Below are 19,571 nucleotides of genomic sequence, written 5' to 3' on the forward strand. Positions count from 1 at the left end.
AAGTGCAAAGGACAAATTAAAGTTGTTTCTTATTCATGTTTCCTAAATCTGGGTGAATGTCTTGTTAAAAATGTTCATCATAATAGTCTCAAATATCATATATTGCATTTCTTCACACGAATCAGTATTTCAATATCTTTTGTATTGATATTTGAGTAGGAGGTGGTCACCTTTCCTCCTAATTATTGATTTGGCTATGACATTTCCAGATTGCTTTTTGCCGTGTCCTTATTTTCTGCAGCTGTAGAGTTTGCGTGCAGCCGGTGTAAAAACTGCATTTCTCATGGAGCTCTATGGCACATGTACACCTTATTGCATCTGAACTCAATATGGTGCGTATCTTTTTCTGCTTTGCATGGGAAAATAATTCAAGATGCTTGTTTTAATTTTAAAAGCCTCCATGATCTGGCTTCTAACGAGAATCTTTAAGGTATTTTCTGATTATCCATATTTATTATTTCCATGGGAGTTCAGAAGAATCACTGAGCAGCCAGATATTTTTTTCTTTTTAATTTTAGTATATTTTTACGTTGCTTCAATTGCTCTGAGGGTACATATTTTAGTTGATCTCTTAAAAGGTAATCAAAGCTGTTCAACCAGTTGTGTGAAATTGGAAAGGCGTAATTAAATTCATTAGTTGCTAAACAGCCAAGACGAGTTTATATTAAGGAAAAGACTTCTAAAAATGTGGATGCCTACATTTTGAAAAACACATGTAATAACAATGGCATAGTATGTGGTGAACACCCTTCTAAAATATTTAGATGTGTTAATGTATTTGATCCTCAAAAAATAAGCGCTCTAGGGCTTCCCTGGTGGCGCAGTGGTTGAGAATCCGCCTGCCGATGCAGGGGACGCGGGTTCGTGCCCCGGTCCGGGAGGATCCCACGTGCCGCGGAGCGGCTGGGCCCGTGAGCCGTGGCCGCTGAGCCTGCGCGTCCGGAGCCTGTGCTCCGCAACGGGAGAGGCCACAACAGTGAGAGGCCCGCGTACCACAAAAAAAACAAAACAAACAAAAAAAGCGCTCTAATGATTCCATTTCGTAGATGGGGAAACTGAAGCACAGTGGTTAAGTTGCCCAAGGTCAAGCAACTGATCAACGCCAGTGTCAGGGTGTAAATCCAAGCAGTCCAGACGCAGAACGTGTACACCTGATCACCAAAGAGTATATTTTTCAGGTAGTTGGGTGGATGGGCTGGTGGGCCATGGGACGAGGTGCACGGGGAGGTCAAGGGAAAGGGTAGGTTTTATGCCGAACTAGGCCCACTTCTGGAATTCAGAGCCTAAATGATGGAACTGCAGGAAAAGATTTACTAAGATTTTATTTGTGTTTGTGTGTGTATGTGTGTGTGTGTATGTAAAAGATAGGACACAACTTTTGTACCCCTCGGGTTGGTGTGACCTAGGGGTAAAACAGGTAGCATTTACATTGAAAATGAGATACATACTGACTCACTACTTTCAAATAATAGCTTTTCAGATACCTACCAAGTGTGAAATCACTAATAATATGTCACCTTTTAAACTGCAACCTCTTCAAAGATGTATCTAATTTTCTATAATTTTGTTCTTTCCCCGAAGACTGGGTGTAGAAGGCTCAGCTGAGGCAGAGCAGCCACTGCTAATGGCCGCGCCTAATGAGGCCCTCTCTTTTCTCAACCCCAACAACGAGTGTTCAACATCTCGTCATTAGGATCAGTATTTGTAGTTTCGTTTCATTCGTATTTTTATATGACAATAGAAAAAGGTACAGTAAATACACATTTTATAATTTGTATACTCAAATGGTACAAATCAAGACGGCAATGGACGCAGAACTACCATTTAATAGCTTAAAGTGGAGAGCTATCTGAAAATAAGATCAAAATTTGGTATACGAAAGCACTGTAGTTAATATTTACAACATAACTTTATAGCTAAAGAAAATACATGAGTGTCCAGAGTCTTATGTATTCATAAACACCGGTAACCTCAATGTATCTAACACTATTATTTGTGAAAAAAAAGTGTGAGATTTTTCTAATTTCTTTGATTTTTTTATTATGTGCTGTGTTTACACCATCATGTTATTTGCAATGAAAATTACTACTATTAGCTCATAGCCTCGGGACACCGCATAATAATCAGGAAAATTGGACTACCATATCACTTATAGTGCAATGGGTAATGAGTGATTTATTTTAGCTTTCCATTTCCTCCGTCTAATCATCTTCAAAATGAGGAGAATATCTATTCTCTTAATATAAAATAGAGTCAAATTAGCATAAGTTTTAAACAAATGAGTCTGGGGTCATTTTTAACACTGGAATGGACATACAGTAACCATGTAAGTTGTTACTATATTATAGAAATAACACAGAAATCACCCAAAGTTTTCCTCCTTGTAAATTAAATTTCTAAATAGGAGGAGTCAATTAAACAATTAATGGCAATGTTTCAATACAAGTAAAACCATTTTAATTGCAAAGATCATACCCCGCATACTTTTTCTTTCTTGCAAGCAAGCATTACTCTATTTCTCCAATCACACCCTCATGAGAGAGGACCTATTACACCTAATACAAGGCTGTGATACAACGCTTTTGAAATTGGCATGCCTTACTTAGTTAAGCATGGCACACGCACACGCATGTGTGTACACACACGGAGAAAAATAATATCTATATGTGCAACGCAATTTTCCCATATTGGAATTGAAACATCTAGGCAATTATTCAACAAGATGATTGAATCATTTTCTCTTCCTTTACTCCGCCTTACTCTCCTTTCTATCATTGAGCAAACTCTGTTTTGGGGTCCATACTATGTACCAGGCACTGTTCTGCATGCTGACAATATCAGCAAGGCCCCTGCCCTCATAGAGCTTATATTGATCACAGTGGGATCGGAGGACTAGGGAAACACAAACACAAAGAGCATCTCTGTGTCGGATGATAAGAAGAGTCTTCTCTGATGACGTGACGAGGAAGTTATGAGGCAGCCGTGCCAAGAAAGGGGAATACAGTTCACGGAAAACAAACAAGTAAGTGATGGGAAGTCCCTCAGGTGGAAAAGGCGGTACATGATGGTGGATCAGTAGGACTTTGACTGGGCAATTTTATAAGTTTATTTTAATTTAGATGACCAATCGGGAAACACAGATATCTACTAGTTATTGACCATAAACCTTTCTCAGCTCTACTGGGAAGAACATGCACTTTGGAGTCAGAAAATCAAGGTTTTCTATCTAAAATCTAAGATAGATTTCTTAGATTTTCGATATATTTCTAAGATTTCTAAAATCTAAGTTTTCCTATCTTTCAAAACTGGACAAAATTATTTGGTTTTCATAATTGTTGTGAATCTCCTGCATAATATCTGGCACATAACAGTTACACTGCAGCTACTAATTTTTTAGCATTTGTGCGTTTTTATGCTTGAAGAATGACAAAGATATAACCTAATCCATTCGCATATGTAGCTTCTCACTCACTCACCAGATGGTTGTTGATCACGCACTAACTGACAACCCTTGTGAAAAAGGCCAAGTCGTAGCTGCCGTGACTTGCTTTAGAAGGTTTGGAGATGACAAGGGTGAAGGTGGAGGAAGGAACATGAACAGGGTGCTTCTGATTTACCCGTGAGCTGGATCTGGGACCCCAGCAACATAAGGATGGGTAGATCGAAGACGAGAACTGGAGTTTTCCAAACCTGCTGGAGACTTTTTTCCCCTGCAGAAAATATACTTGTTTTGTAGGTAGAAGACTCACGTGGGTGTGATTCCTGGATTATTGTCGGATAACATGCTTCCAAGGTATTGAATCACATTTGATGTTAAATAATTCCCCCTTTGGCTCTGTGTTCTCCCTCCAAAAATCCAGTCAAAGGAAGAGAGTTTAGAAGCAGGTAAAGGGAGATGATGTGTGTTATCATTAAGAGTGATGCTGAATAAGATGTGTGTTGAGGGAGAGCTTTGAGAAGAGGGAAAGAAGCAAGGAGGAAACTCACGGAGGACATTGCTCTTAATATATTCATAATAAAATATTATATTAATATATTAAATTAATATAACTCCTGACAAGCTTCCACCGTAAAGCACACACACAGATTTTGCCTCTCAGATGAGTTTTAACTATAGAATGACAAAAACCACGAGAAGTGTTGGGTAAATCATGTTAATTACCACCATATCTTCATAAATCTCCAGATGGCTTTCCTCTAAACTACTTACCTGTGCTTTTCAGGTGGAATTGGTGAATCAGTTGTGATAGCCTGCCTTTTCGTTTTCTCTCTGCTGCTTCCTCTTTTCAGTGTTGCTGAAATAAAAATTATTCTGCTCATGTGGCTGGACATGCTTAGAATATAGGGCAGGGTTTGTTACATTTTTCTTCCTGCAGATAGAATCTATTTGAGCTTGAATCAAGGGTCACAGAATAAAACTAATTAAGAAAATAGAGAAATACCCGTGTCCACGCTGGGGGTAGAAGCTGAATTTCCCTCTGTCATCCCTCCCACCTCTCCAGCCCATCCCCTCCTCTCCGGAGAACCTTCACAGGCTCAGTGTCTGCCCTGCTCTTCTCTCCCAGTGCCTCGAGTCAGGTGCATTTATCCCTCGATAGGATGCTTCCTGATTTTTTCTGTCTGGGTAAGAATTTGTTCCTTATATTCAGACCCACAGCTTCAAACCTTCTTGACTTCTCCCTTTTGCAGATGGCTCAGAGTGAACTCATTTTCTCACTCAAACCTATTTCTATATTCCTATCTCACCCAACAGTAAACTCTTCACTTGCTTACTCGTCCCAGAAGCCTAGAGAGTATCATCGATTCTTCACTCTCCATTAAATTTCATACTCTCTCTCTCTCACTCATCCAGTCCTGCCAATACCATCTTCCTAATTTCCTACAAATCTGTCCTCTCCTTTACATCTGCATTGTAACCACTGCCTCATTTCAGACAACTGGCATATCTCTCCTGACATACTGTAGGGCTCATAAATGGCCCCCTTTCTTCCCTTCCCGTGCTCCCCACCGATCAATCATCTGCACTGCTAACCGCGGTGGTCTTTCCAAACACAAACTGGGCTTTGTCACTTACTTACTTCAAAATCCTCAAGAGATTCATCACTGTCTACAAGTTGAAACCCAAACTTCTTGGCTTGACCTGCCTGGCCTCTCCAGATGATAAATGAAGGCAGCTCCTGGCTGCTAATCTGCCTGCCAATTTTTCTCCCTCCTCTCTGCCCCCTCCCCATCGAAATACACACCCTGAGCTCAAATGACCATGGCTTTCTTATATCCATTATCTGTACCTGTATACTTGCTGATGCTTCTCTTACTCCCTCACTTTTTTCATCCTTCAGTATAGATGGGAGCTCCTCCACAAAGCCTTCCCTGATTTCCCAAAGCCAGACTATGTCTCTCTGAGCTCCTCAGCAACAGGGCTGCCAGTGCTAATTAGTGTGACCTGCCACATTCTAGTGTAACTATTGGATGGCCTTCCTCCCTCTTGTTAAGACTCTGAGAGGTTCAATTCATAGTAACTACTCCATGAATCTTTGTTTAAAAAGATTAATGGAACACATCTCTCTCCGTTACACTGAGATGTTGCTATGTATCTTAATGATGCTGAGTAGATGTGGATTATCCTGTCTTTTTCTGCCTCCACAGATGAAGCATCTATGAAGTAGGTAGTCTAACACATAGAAAGTTATTCTTTTCTATTTAAAATTTATTTTCAAATAGCTTTTACAGGTCTAGGTAGACATAATCATTGACAGTTTTGAAAATGTTGTCATAAAAATAACATGTAGTATGCACATACTTTGGGGGTAAAAACACCCCTCATATTCTATGCTTGCAACTATGTTCATTATTCACAAGATAATTATCAAGAAATTGTTTTTTTTGTAAGTAAAATCATTCTTCACTCAAGGGAATGACTCTCATTTCTTTTTATATTTAAATATTAATATAATCAATCAGTGTACTGGAAATCAAGGATTTTTAAAAAAAACAATTTTCTTTCTTTTAAAGAAAAGGAGGAAATTAGAAGATATTCTCAAATGTGTTTTCTGGAAAGAAAAATTCTTAAACTACGGAATGAATCTTCTCCCTAATTCTCATCCTTAACATGCTCTACTCCATCAGCATTGTAATTCAGAAGATTTTTGGTGAGCAGACTCTTAGTAGTAGGGGACCAACTTAGTCTATTGCTCTAATCTACAGTAGATGTTGATTACGGTGCTTAAGAACACCAGTGGGTAAGGTGCAAAACTGTAGTGTACAGAACCAAGTTGAAAAATGTTTCTAAAAATCGAATTTCATGTTATAGTAGGATGAAAGCTTTCACACACACACACTCACACAGGAAAAGAGTCTATGAAATAGGACATTAAAAGAGCACAATGAAAAAAGGAAACCAAGATAAAAAGAGTGAAAGAGGAAAATATATTTTAACAGCAGGAAATGACATGACAAAAAAGAGAAAAAAGTATAGAAAGACAGGTGGGAGAGCTAAAAGTCAAAATTAATGACAAAAAATGAAAAGTCTGTCTTCAGAAAACTGACCAAAAAATAGAATGGAGAGCAAAGGATCTTCCAATTATAAATTTAAGTTTCAATGTCCAAATATTGCTCTATTTTAAGAATGTCAGGATAGCATTATTCTTTTAATTTTCTTAAACTTAGAAAGATAAGATTCTTCGCGGTGACAATTTTAAGGCACATAGTGGTCCCCACCTGCTTGACACAGTAGGGTCCTTTGTATCCTTAACAGCTGGGCTATGACACTACTAGCTGAACAAGTTTTTCTTATTCTATTTTTTTTTCTTTCTTTCTGAGGTACTTGCTCCCTCTTAAAATGTTTTCTGGGCACTTGGAAGCCAAATAATTAAGACAGCCATAAAGGTGACACCAAAATAAGGTGCACAGCTTTCTTTCCTTTTTTTAAAAAAAAAAATATCTTTATTGCAGTATAACTGCTTCACAGTACTACACTAGCGGCATGTAGCCCGAGAAAACCCTAATTCAAAAAGAGTCATGTACCCCAATGTTCATTGCAGCACTATGTACAATAGCCAGGACATGGAAGCAACCTAAGTGTCCATCGACAGATGAATGGATAAAGATGTGGCACATACATACAATGGAATATTACTCAGTCATAAAAAGAAATGAAATTGAGTTATTTGTAGTGAGGTGGATGGACCTGGAGTCTGTCATACAGAGTGAAGTAAGTCAGAAGGAGAAAAACAAATACCGTATGCTAACACATATATATGGAATCTTAAAAAAAATGGTACTGATGAACCTAAGGGCAGGACAGGAATAAAGAGGTAGACATAGAGAATGGACTTGAGAACATAGGGGGAGGGGGCAGCTGGGGCAAAGTGTGAGTAGCATCGACATATATACACTACCGAATGTAAAATAGCTAGTGGGAAGCTGCTGCATAGCACAGCTTTCTTTTAAGTCAAATGCTGTTGCTTTACTCTCTAATCTTTAGCATTGCAGGAGTCTAACACTCAACAGCTATTTTTTTCCTGTTTTTAGTGCCTTGCTTCTGAGTCTGTTACTGATACATAAATATTTCAGATTTCTGCCAAATATATAAAGGCAGACTATAATAATATAAATAAAAATATAAATATTAGCCTGGAACGTTAAAAAAAAGTAAACTTCCCAGAGCTATCTTAGTAGCAGATGATAAGGTCCAAAATATAAAACAGATATTTTCTCTCTCTCTTCCTGCTCCATCTCCCCCCAACTAACAATGTAGTGATATAACTTTCTCATTTGGCAAAGGGATGACAGAAGTTCATGCAAAAATAAATAAATAAATAACACAACTTCGGAGCTAAAGCAAATGTGAAAAGAGATTAATTTACTATCTTCAAAAGCTTTTAATGCATCTCAACATTGTTAAGATTTTACTCATTTTGAATGCACTGTGCTAGAGAGATAAGCCACAGGAAGGGGGATAAGATGTAGAAAAATGCACAGCAGGCCATAATATAATAAGCACTACAAGCAAAATACTCAGAGGGTATGAAGGGTTCAAAGGAAGAAGGCATTTTAACCAGCTGGACACATCAGGAAATTTAATAGAGGAGATGTCATTTGAGATGGGTCTGGAAGAATGGGTTGGATCTGGACGACAGAGACATCTATTTCCACTGATTCTTCAGATCTAGGCAGGTACTCATTCTATTTTATCTGCTATTACCTTTTTGCTGATTTCTTCTTGAATTTCTAACGTTCTGTATTAAACCCTCCACTACATGACCTCACTGAGAATTTAATCATACCAGGTTAATCACTGTCTCCTGAATAAACCAAACATTTAAAAATATCCCTTTGCCTCTACTCATAGACTTCTCTTTCCTCACTCCATTGCTTTCTTCCCTTCCCTTGAGTAAGTTGCAAACTAGCGTAGAAGACTTAGTTCACTTTCTATGTCTTGACCCTTCCATACATGAAGAAGTGTGTTATCTCACAGGTATTTCCAAAACCCTTTATATGTTGCTTGATTACTGTGTCTCATATTGTATCACTTCATTTATAAGCTTGTTCCTGCAAGCAAACGATGAGATTCCTGAGGGCACGGGCCGTGATACAGTCGTGTATCCTCAGGCCCGAGTCGCTCAGAGGAGAAATATTTGGTGTCTGTACGCACCCTGATGGAATCGGTTCTTGGTGGAAAAACAGTATAGTCAAATAGGACTAGAGCTTGTATACACAGCAGGTTCCCATAAGCTGCGGTCCATTCTGAAAAACAGGCTGTGCACCCTCGGGTTCACCCTTCCTCTGACCGCGTGGGCCACTAACAGGAGCACACCTAGCAGGGTGAAGGCCACTTGGAAGCCCACAGCACCACGCGTAGCAGCAGCCCTCATTTCCTAGTATGTCATCCTCCACGCATTAATCGTTTCTCTGCAGAGGCCTAAAGTGGCCCTTTATTCTTTTCCAGGATCAGGGAAACACCTCCCTTGCTTTCAGCCAGCGAGAAAAAAGACTAAGACTTTCCTGGGGCTGGGAGCGGGGATTCCCTCTCCCGGAACATGCCATTTCTACACCGCCTACCTGGCTGGAGACCGTCAAGGAGAAGGAGCTGGGGGAGCTGGGGATACTCCACGCGCGCGCGTCCCCCTCCTCCAGAGAGGGGGCTGGAGCTCCGGAACCCGCTAATTAGGCTCGCCCCCATTGGTCTTCCCCAGGCACCGCCGTCACCGTTATGCTAATGAAGGGCGTCTCATTGGCGGGGCCTCCGCGGCGGCCCCGCCCACAGGGGGAGCCCGTCCGCCGCGCGGGGACTCCAACCCTGGGACCCCCGGCGCCTGCGCGGCCGTGCGGGGCGTCCGCCCGAGGGGACCTGCTGCCCGGAGCTGTCCTCGGAGGAGGCTCTCGCCGCCCGCCGTGCGGGACAGTGCTTCACCCTAACGCTGAGCGCACGCCCACCCCTCTCCCCTCTTTCTAGGCACCGCGCGTTTTTTCTCTTTTCTTTCGGGCGAAGTAACTTTTGCATTCCCGCCTCCCCCGAGTCCTGAGGACCAGAGGCGGCGCCGATCCTGGGGGCGGTTCCTTGGCAGCGTTGGTTCTTGTCAGAGCCAGACTTTTGCTCTTGGGCTGGGTTTGCATCATCCCCATCACACCCTCAGGAGAGAGGAGCCGGCCCCTTTCAGCCTCAGCTTCCGGCTGGGAGCAGACCCCTCCCCTCCCCCATCCCAGGCCCCTTCCCCTGCTCCGGCCCATCTCCCGCATTTCATTAGTCCTCGCCCTCTACTCCGCAATATTTTCTTTCTCTCGTCCTCCTCGCCTCCATTCGTTGTTTTACGTTTCCCACTCTTTGAGGAAGGATGGTTGATTTGGAGAGCGAAGTGCCACCTCTGCCTCCCAGGTACAGGTTTCGGGATTTGCTGCTAGGGGACCAAGGATGGCAGAACGACGACAGGTGAGTGGTGTGCTGCAGTGTGGTTCCGTAGATACAGCTGGAACAGGGAGGGATGGGGAGGCTGGAAGGGGAAAAGGAGGGAGAGGAGGGAAAGGAGCCAGAGGCTGGGGGAGGGAGGAAAAGGGACTCTTTGACGTGTCTCTCCATTTTGACTCTAGAGCAATTGCTGTAGGCAAGGAACTCTTTGCCTTTTCACTTTCTGATCCCTGCAATGTATTTGTTGCATTTATTTGTGCTTATTCTTTTGTCTATCTGTGCTTTCTTAGGGTGTGTATCAGGCTGGCGTGAGAGGTACAATTACATCCAAATGGCACGCAATTATCAGTGCCAGTCAATTTTCATTTTTTTTTCCTTAGGTGTTGTTAACCAAATTCGAAAATGCATCCAAGTTGATTGAAAAAGCACATTAGAAAACTTAAAATCACCTGCACCCACCTGTTTACTTACTCCGTGCTAGTCTTGTCTTGATTAGGTGTCAAGACACCTGCCATTGGGAATTTTATGCTTTTTAAACATTTGAAGACGCAGGTAGACAATTGGTTTAAATATGTAACAGGTAGTTAGTGAAAATGACAGCGTTGGCAACGGAAAATACTCACTTTGAACGGGTAACTATGACTATTATTAATAATGGTGTTTGTATAGTATGATCCAACGTTTTCATAAATAATTACTTAACCTAAATAGTGTATATGTCACAAAATTAAAACTAAGTCTCAAAACTAAAATATTTATTATTAGCAAAATATTGCTCGTGTTTTATCTATAGCATCACTGTTTTGCCTCGTTAAACTTCTGGAATTCCTCTTGCTATGTCTTCTTCTTATTTAAAAAGCACATTTTATGTTTCATTGAATTTAGTATTTTCCAGAATAGTCATTTAGGTATCACATGCCACATTTCCTTGTTTTAAAATAATATGTGTACACTAAGTAGTCTTTCAACTCAATTGAAATGTTTCCTAAAAGTTCAGTTTGGTATTGATGTTCAATTTTAATTGCATAAAAGATCCATTATTGGTCCCAGTCAGAATCTCCTTGTTCAAACACTGGGAAGTACCTTCCTTCTTTTCCTTCCCATCTCAGCTCTCAACACCAACCCCTACCCTACACACAGGGGATTTTATCTTGAGCATCAATTGTGGACTTCTTCTTTGGTCTCATGTTAGTAATTTAAAGGGGTATGGATGTTTTGTAGAGGATAATATTTCAGTTCAATCTCTTCTTTTTAGGCAAAAACATATATATTGGTAAAAACTGAAAGAACAAATGCCAATTTACGAGTATGCTTGGAATGTAAGGTGTTCTGGTTGACTGAAGATGAAGAAAAGAATGTTTAAACAGATTTCAATGCTAACTGACATTTGGATAAACGATATTAACTGAGCTCAATGGCTCATCAAGTACAGCGAGGTGTTCATAGTGATTGGATCTGTATTTGTTATTTCAGGATCATCATGTAGAATAGAAATCCTCATAGTAAAAGTGTGAGTTGGGCTGAGCACATAGAGTACATATTTTGGACCTGGTGGTGGTAGCGCTGTTTGTTTCTTTAGTATCGTATCCAAGATACTAATTGTTCATGTGGTTGCTTTCCCTTTCCTAGGGGTGCTGCAGTTATATTTCAGGAATTAAGAATTTTGGTTAGTTGACTGCTTCCTAAATGAGTCGTTGCTATGTTAAACAAAGTTTTGCACGTTTATTTAAAATACGTATTGTAATGAAAGTTTATGCTAGACCAACTTTAACTTTAAAATTAGGCCATATGTACTGTGAAAATGAGGTATTGTTACTGAACCAAACGTGGGTCCACTTTAAAGGTAATTTTGTGGCTCCGGGAAAACTTAGCTTTGGTTCTATTAGTTGTCCGTCTTCGAAGACAAGAGCCTTTGATTAATAGGGACCCAGGTTTCAATCCTGTGCTTATTTCTTCACTACCTGAGTGGCCTTGGGCAAGTCATTCAGCCATTATGAAATTCAGTGATCTTATTTCTGTAAGATATTTCTGTAAAACTAACAGTTGGTACTGAGTACTTGGCTAGTGCCATATGTTAACTATGCTATATGTTATATGCTTATATGTATGTGTGTGGGTAACATATATTTATACATGTATGTAAACACATGTGTATGTTAACTTATGATATGTGTTATCTCAGTCGATCCTCACATAGTCCCTGAATTGTAGGTAATTATTTTAAGGACTAGGAAACTCAGTTTCTGGGCAATTAAATACTTGTGGTGGTGACATATCTTACAAGGGTAAAGATGACTTTGTGACTGAAATTACTCAAGAAGCTCCGAAGTTCCCTCCACTTAATTACATTTGAATTTAGAAGAATAATTTTACAGCATCTAACACAGGTGGGGTGCTCTTCATGTTAGTTCCCTTTTTCACCTACGACTCGAAGTTTGCAACTTTTAAAATTTTCTTCAGAATCTTAAACTAATATGCAGTAAGTGAAGTCATCTCTTTTGCCTTTAGTATTGTCACAAATTCCTCTTTGTGATTAAGTCCGAATAGGAATCTTCTTCTACTCAGTTATCTTGGGGACTCAATTCCTGCAGAGTCGAGGAGGAAGCAGTCTTTCACACAGGATTAAGTGGACAGTTTCTAACAACAGATGCATTTAGTGCTCTGCCCATGTTCTCTGGATATTTTATATGAACGCCCTCTGCCTGTCTGAGGTTTTTTTGTTTGTTTTCTCCTGGCCTCAGGTGCACACCGGGGCCTCTTGGAGAGCAAGGCAGAAGTGCCACTGAGTAAATACGGATTTGTTAGACACATACCTTAGCCTCCGAGTTCCTTGGTTGGGACCATTCTGGAGCATGTCCTCTACACTGTGTCCAATGGGACTCAGCTCTAGTTGGCTCACGGTGGTAACTGGCTTGGTAGTGCGAGTTTATTGGCTTCCTTCCCCCTCTCCCTAACTGGTAGTTTCTGTATCATTTCCCAAATACGCTCTTTAGGCTTCGATCCTTAACTCAAGGTCTTCTTCTGGGGGAAACCTGGATCAGGCTGGATACCTTCCCCATCTAGAGTCACATCCTAGAAATGACGGGGGAATTAGATGATAGGAAAGTAGACACTTTCTACCCTGCCCTTCATTTTAAGAATTTTAAATTCAATCTTAGTAGGCTATGGTGTTCTGGCATGTGAAAATGAGTGAGGCATATCACTGATGTGTGAAGGGGTATTGTTACAGAGGGAGTATTGGTGGGTCTGTGAGGATACAGGAAGTGTGTACTCCACACCGTAGATTGTCTGTGAACTAGCCTTGGATAGTTCACTTACGTTTATGTTGTACCACCTTTTGGTAGGGAAACAGACACACACTTAAAATACATGCAATATGTATGTATATGTGTAATGTATATGTGATAGGTCTGTATTCTATGTGAAATATATGGAATGACTATGTAACGTATAGGTCAGTGCATCCTTACGTAATTACCTCTCCCTTATTTGCATTCTGGTATCCTGTTCTAAGTCACACGGAAGGGAAAAGAGTTAGAGCAGTGAAGATAATCTAGCCCACGAATAACATTAGTTCTGGGAGGCCATGAATAAGTTTGAGAGCTGCTAGATGACAACACTGCTTATGCCTTAGGGATGTCTGGTGTATATATAATGCGTGTTTACTTTTTTGGCATCCTGAATAGAACACAAAAATCTAATTTAAATGGTTTGTATAATATTTCTTTAATGGTCATTTATCCAATCAGCTAATGTTTGAATACATGCTACATCTGAGGGCCTCATTAAATTAGGCTTTGGGAAGAATATAAGAAAGAATATGAAACGGGGCTTGATCAGGAGGTGTTCACAGATATAATTCGAGGTGAATTTTCCCCCAGAATGTTGAAAGTATTGCTTATGTTATGATGATATCCTTGCAGAATTTCTGTTTTAAGACTGTCAAGAGGACCATCCAGCATTTGTGGATAGGATAATCCTTTCAGTGTTGGCTTGAAAATACAGGAGCTAAAATCACTGTATTAGAGATGGCTCAAAATCTTAATATATTTGAATTTAATATTTAGAATACTTAATATCATCAAAGTTACTCTATGATTTAAACCAATATGAGTAGAGACAGAATTTAACTGATCTTATATGGGAGCCATTCTGTAATATGTAAAATTGTTGTAGTGTTAAAATACTATTTTTTTCTATTTTAATGTTTCTAAGATTCATAAAGCAATAAAAATCTAGAATATTCTCTTACAGTTAAAGATTGGTAAATTTTAGGTTTTAAATGCCTTTAGGCAGTTAGGACAAGCCCTTCTCATCCTTCATCATGACTCAGTAATTTTAAAGTTTGGAACACAGTGCACTTGATGTGGATAAATTATCACAGCTGTGGATAAATTACTGTTAATGGACACTTCGCAGTTGCAGTCCCATGGGAGCAGACCATTTATTTAATTAACATTATTCTAGTTTTCAGATATTTGGTCAAGTGTTGCAACTCCACTAATTTTAAGTATATCTTTCATATTTTGTAGGTGGAATTTAAAAGTAATGCAAGCAAGTCACCTAATGCATTGTAGTAATTGAAAACATAAAAGAAATTGAACAAAGGTTGCAGTTCAATCGATTAATAGTTTAAGAAGTATTTATAAAATGGGGAGAATGTTGGATAGCTTTTGGAGTATGTGTAAGTTTAGATATCATACAATGAAAATATGCAATATGACTTTATATAATCAAATTGAATTGGGAAAATGGAAAACTTATTCTAAGTTTTTATGTTCAGGTCAGTAAATATACTTTTAAAATATTTTAAGTGTTATTAAAAAGAATGAAATGTTATTTTTACTGTTTAATTATTATAGTGGAACCAACCATGCATATGCAATATCTATAAAAATGATTTAAGCATTTATTATCAGAAAACGCAGACTATTTGGTGTCTTTTAGCATGATTATATTAAGAGAAATCTCCTTGAATAGGCAATAAAAAATTACCTACTGCTGAAGTAGGTAATGTTGCATAAATTGACTTTACATATATATATATAAAATATATAAAATGCAGAGAGAAATGTAGTGTAATAATTTTCATTTTTCAATAGTTACCAATAATTCACATTCATATTTTATATAAAAACATATGATTTTTTCTTTTTACCTACTCTTATTAATAAAATTGAAATATGGCTTTTCAAATTTATTGGAATTTAATTTGATTCCATTTAACCAGTCTTATATGTCCACTTTTTGTATATGGTTACTTATTTGTAATACCTCTTCTGTGAGTATTACACTTTTCTCAAGATACCTCTATGTATAATAAATCTTGGGTGAAGGAAGTTGGAATGTAGCAATTTCATTTTCCCCATAAGGTATGTGACGTTTTAAGGAGATTGAACTTTCTACTAAACAGCTTCTCCACTGCAGCTTCAAGTTAGTCTTGAGGATGGGTAGAAAGACATAAATCCAGATGCATGACCAAGAGAATGATTTCTGCTAACTTATTGTTTTATCAGAATTAACATACTTTTTTCCTTCTCTGTTAGTAATGTAACTCAACTTCTGCAAAAATAGATTTGAAAGGTGGTAAGAGAAGTAATACAAATGAAAGCTTATTTTGGTCTTCATTATTGGTACAAAATAAAAATTAACAATATCTTTAGTCATCACGTGACCTGTAGCTAGGTTAATAGTGAATGCGATACTTTTATTGGCTTTTTCCAATCATGCTCTTGTAGAGGTGTGGGTGGACCTGGAGGCTGTCATACAAAGTGAAGTAAGTCAGAAAGAGAAAAACAAATATCGTATATTAACCCATATATGTGGAATCTAGAAAAATGGTACAGATGAACTGGTTTGCAAGGCAGAAATAGAGACACAGATGTAGAGAACAAACGTATGGGCACCAAGGGGGAAAAGGGGGGGGATGAATTGGGAGATTATACATACATGCACTAATATGTATAAAATAGATGAGTAATGAGAACCTGCTGTATAACACAGGGAACTCTACTTCACTTTGCTGGACAGTAGAAATTAACACAACATTGTAAAACAACTAAACTCCCCCCATCTCCCCCCACCAAAAAAAGCAAGAAAAATCATGCTCTTGTTTATCGTTTATATGTTTATATATCATTTTGTCATTGATGGTTTATCTGTTTTTATTAGTGTATTTATGTATTGCCAACGTTGTCTTACTTATGTGCCATGCTTGCCTAAGTTGCCTTTAGAAAATGAAACAAAAAGAAATACTTTTTACAGTGAAATTTAACCAGTAGCTTTGTATATAGTTTGAAATTTAATAAGGGTGGCCTTTTCTGAGCTGTATTTAATACCTTCAATCAAGATGTCTTTAAACTAATGCTTTTCCTGAGTCTTAAGTTGCTAATTTAAAATTTCTCTGTAAAAGTAATAAGTAATCATCCAGAAGGACAATTACTTTTACTCTTTGACAATTTTTGACTGGATATGGGATTTCTTTTTAATAGGTCATGATTTTTCTTTTTTCGCAAGTATCTTAATCATTAGACAGCAATCAAGTTGCACTTTAAGAGAAAACTACTTGGAGAACAGAGTAAAAAGAAAAAGGTGCATCTGTAGCCCTGAGAAAATCTCAACCTCAGTACAAATTCAAACTGGCTGTGTGGAGTTGTAAAAACTAGGATGTTAGTGAAGCGGGTGGTGGGAGGGGGCTTGGAGTCCCCTTTCACCCTGAGTGCACTGCCCAAGTAGAGTGGATAAAGATAAGCTGAGCCAGAAACTTCTTTCTGGTAGTCATGGTGGTGGTATGTAAGGTTTTTAAAGTTGTAAGCAAATGACCAAACTTTGTGAACAAATTATAAAGACTGAGCATAGATATTTTACCCTTGCAATTCAATAAAATATAGAACATTGTTACTCTGTCAAACATTTAATATAATCCATATTAAATATTTATACCTAATACACATTTATAATGATTATTGTACTTCGATTCTAATTAACGTAGAAGCAAAGAAATTTGCCACATTTTAGTATATGTGCTGCCGAAGCGAGCACTAAATTTGCCACATTTTGCAATCATGAGCTTTACTTTGCCAGCCAAATCACATTATTAGTTTTCTTTCGCCTAAAACAATCATTGATATTGATAACTTTTCTAATATTCTGTATTATGTCACTGTTGTTTTGTTATACACTCATGTATTACAGAGCGTAGGCTATGGTTCCTTAGGAGCTGAGGTTACCTTGTATGCCCAACCATGGCTCCAACCCAAATCTTTGTTCGTGTATGTTTGGCCTCATAATTTGTCACAGTGTCTGGGTATTGCATGACGCTGAGCCACTGTGATATTTGATTGCATATCTCTCATGTGCAAGAGTGACCATATACGTGCTGGCAGAAGATAAATAAACACCCAGGCATTGTGAAGGCAAGAAAGCGCGCTGCAGGAATGGCATTGGGTCCTTCAGTTCTGATCATCTGGCAGCAGAAGAGTGAATTCAAAATAGCTGACCTTGATTCCTCAATAACCAGAACTAGATTCTCTTAAGGAGCAGCTGAGGTGTAGTATAATTTCAAGGGAAGGAAGAACCATTGCACATACTCGGAAAAGTAAATCATTTGTGTAAACTAATTGAGTGCTCCAGTGGTATTAGATGTACCTGTCCTCTTTGGCTGGGAAGTGGGGATGGGTTTGGAGTTGGGAAAGGGATTCGGTAGAGGCTGGGAAGTCCTAGTCACCTGAAAGGAGTAGGGGGGAAATACTCCTGCGGATTCTGAGAAGAGGATCCGCGGAAAAGGGAGACCAGGGACAGTGAGGTCTCTCTCCCCGGTTTTGTCTTGGATTGATCATATTTATCTTTGTCTTTTTTTGACAAATAGAAGCAGTGGAGGGAAGTAGAAACAGAAACCCAGGCTGCCGAGCTTGGCTGGTCTGTAGGGCGCTGTTGCCTGGCAGCAAGTCTCAACTCTTGGACCCCTTTCCCGTTCAGACTCTTAACTGGGCCTCTCTTTGGACTGTGCTTTAGAACCTCTGAGCACTACTGCAATTATGCCATGGCTTGAAAGTGTGAGAATCATTTCCCTCTGTGCGTGCACTTCTTAAACTCAGGGTTGTATTATTTCTGCTTTCCACGCTACGTATGTGCAAGAAATGGACTTTGCGCACAAAGCCGAAAACCAGGGAATCTAAGGACTAAAGGAGAGCTTGTTCTTGGCTGTCTTGCGGTGGACCTTGCACAGAAACGGAACGATGGATTCTTACGGGGGCACACCTAACCCATCTTGTAAATCACTGTGTGAATAGGGATAAAAGTGGATGAACACATTTCAACCTCGTTTAACTCCCTGTGGGAAGCATTGCAGATTGTCCACATTTTGCAAACAACCAGTTGTTAACAAGAGGGGCCGGATGTGGGGTTTAATAACGGACAGCCTGCTGTGGCAGGTCTGTCAAAAATGGAAATACCACTCCATCCCCTAGGAATCGGGTCTGGCTGTTAGTAAGCTGCACAAGTTCCAGTCAGAAGTGGTGGCAATGACTTCAGTCCCAACCCCACCATGGGATGGTGACACTGGCACGTTGTCGATGGAAGCTTTTGCACGATGTTTCTATTTCTTGCCTGTCTCTCCACAAGACTTCCCGTGCTGCTCCACCTCTTTACTGAAAATACAGAAGACGAAGTGCAAATAGGTGACGATATTGAAGAAGGTATAGAACGCCACACATTGTTCTAAGCATGTCCCGTGTATCATTTCCTTCAGTCTTCACACCAGCTCTGAGGGATCCTCAGGAATCTCTGCTATCCCCCCCTTCCTACAGATGAATGTCCTGAGGTACAGAAATTCGTGACTTGTTCCAAGTTACGTAATCCCAAGAGCTAGAACCAGAATCTAATTATTGTGCCTACCCCCCTGTGTTTACCACTAAACAGATGAGATTTAATGCTGTGAAATAACAGAAAGAACAAAACGCAAGCAAATGTGAATGCTTTGCAAGGTAGAAGAATCACATAGCATCTGCATCCCATTAGGTTAGCGTCACAATGAGTAACTCCAGGAAAGTTACGGAATTTTCGAAGTTCGTAATATTTTCTGGGAGAAAATAATTTTTCCCCTCTCCGTATAGAGCACTTGGCTTTTGACAGTCTGAAGAAAGTGGATTGAAATAGGAAATTAGTGAAACAAACAAAGCAGAGATTTTGTTTATTTAAATATATATATATATATATATATTTATTTATTTATAGTAGAAACAGGCTAAAGGTAATTGATATCCCAGGAGTCACAACAATTCACAGCAATTACCTTTCTTTTGATATGGCTAGGTTTCTTTTAATGTTTCTCAGTAGAACTTTGGGGTTTTCTACTTATACTTCTACTCCCTAAGATATTTGTACCCACCTGAAATTCATTTTCCTCAAGAATTGTGCCGGTGATCATGAAAATCCTCTTGCAGAGATGTTATGACATCTAAATGTGGTAATGTCAAATTGCTTGGTGCAGGCCTTAATATTTAGGTGTACCTATTACTATGTTTCACCTGTTCCAAAAAAGATTTGCAATGGTTCACATAAATATGTGCAATAGCCTAAATAGATAAAAACACCTGAAGAAAAATATAATCAGGGGGTAAAAATAATCAGGGGTAGAGTTGGTATACAATAGGAATTCCATGAGTCC

The 19,571-nt window shown here is 39.2% G+C and overlaps 2 protein-coding genes across 4 annotated transcripts in view; one reads left to right on the top strand and one right to left on the bottom strand.

Moving 5' to 3' along the window:
* CFH (complement factor H) overlaps positions 1–9,167 on the bottom strand; it is a 127,970-nt gene extending 118,803 nt beyond the window's left edge. The window contains exons 1-2 of the mRNA XM_067027499.1: positions 9,061–9,167; positions 4,211–4,295 (exon numbers count right to left, since the gene is read on the bottom strand). The gene's annotated coding sequence lies outside the window, so the exon portion shown is untranslated. The remainder of the gene's footprint in view (positions 1–4,210; positions 4,296–9,060) is intronic.
* Positions 9,168–9,300: 133 nt separating this feature from the next.
* KCNT2 (potassium sodium-activated channel subfamily T member 2) overlaps positions 9,301–19,571 on the top strand; it is a 377,107-nt gene continuing 366,836 nt past the window's right edge. For all 3 annotated transcript variants that reach the window (XM_059048725.2, XM_059048889.2, XM_067027514.1), the window contains exon 1: positions 9,301–9,928. In XM_059048725.2, the coding sequence (XP_058904708.1) occupies positions 9,834–9,928 (95 nt within the window). In that variant the 5' untranslated portion in view covers positions 9,301–9,833. The remainder of the gene's footprint in view (positions 9,929–19,571) is intronic.

This window comes from Kogia breviceps, chromosome 1 (assembly GCF_026419965.1).
Source record: "Kogia breviceps isolate mKogBre1 chromosome 1, mKogBre1 haplotype 1, whole genome shotgun sequence".
Lineage (NCBI taxonomy): Eukaryota > Metazoa > Chordata > Mammalia > Artiodactyla > Physeteridae > Kogia > Kogia breviceps.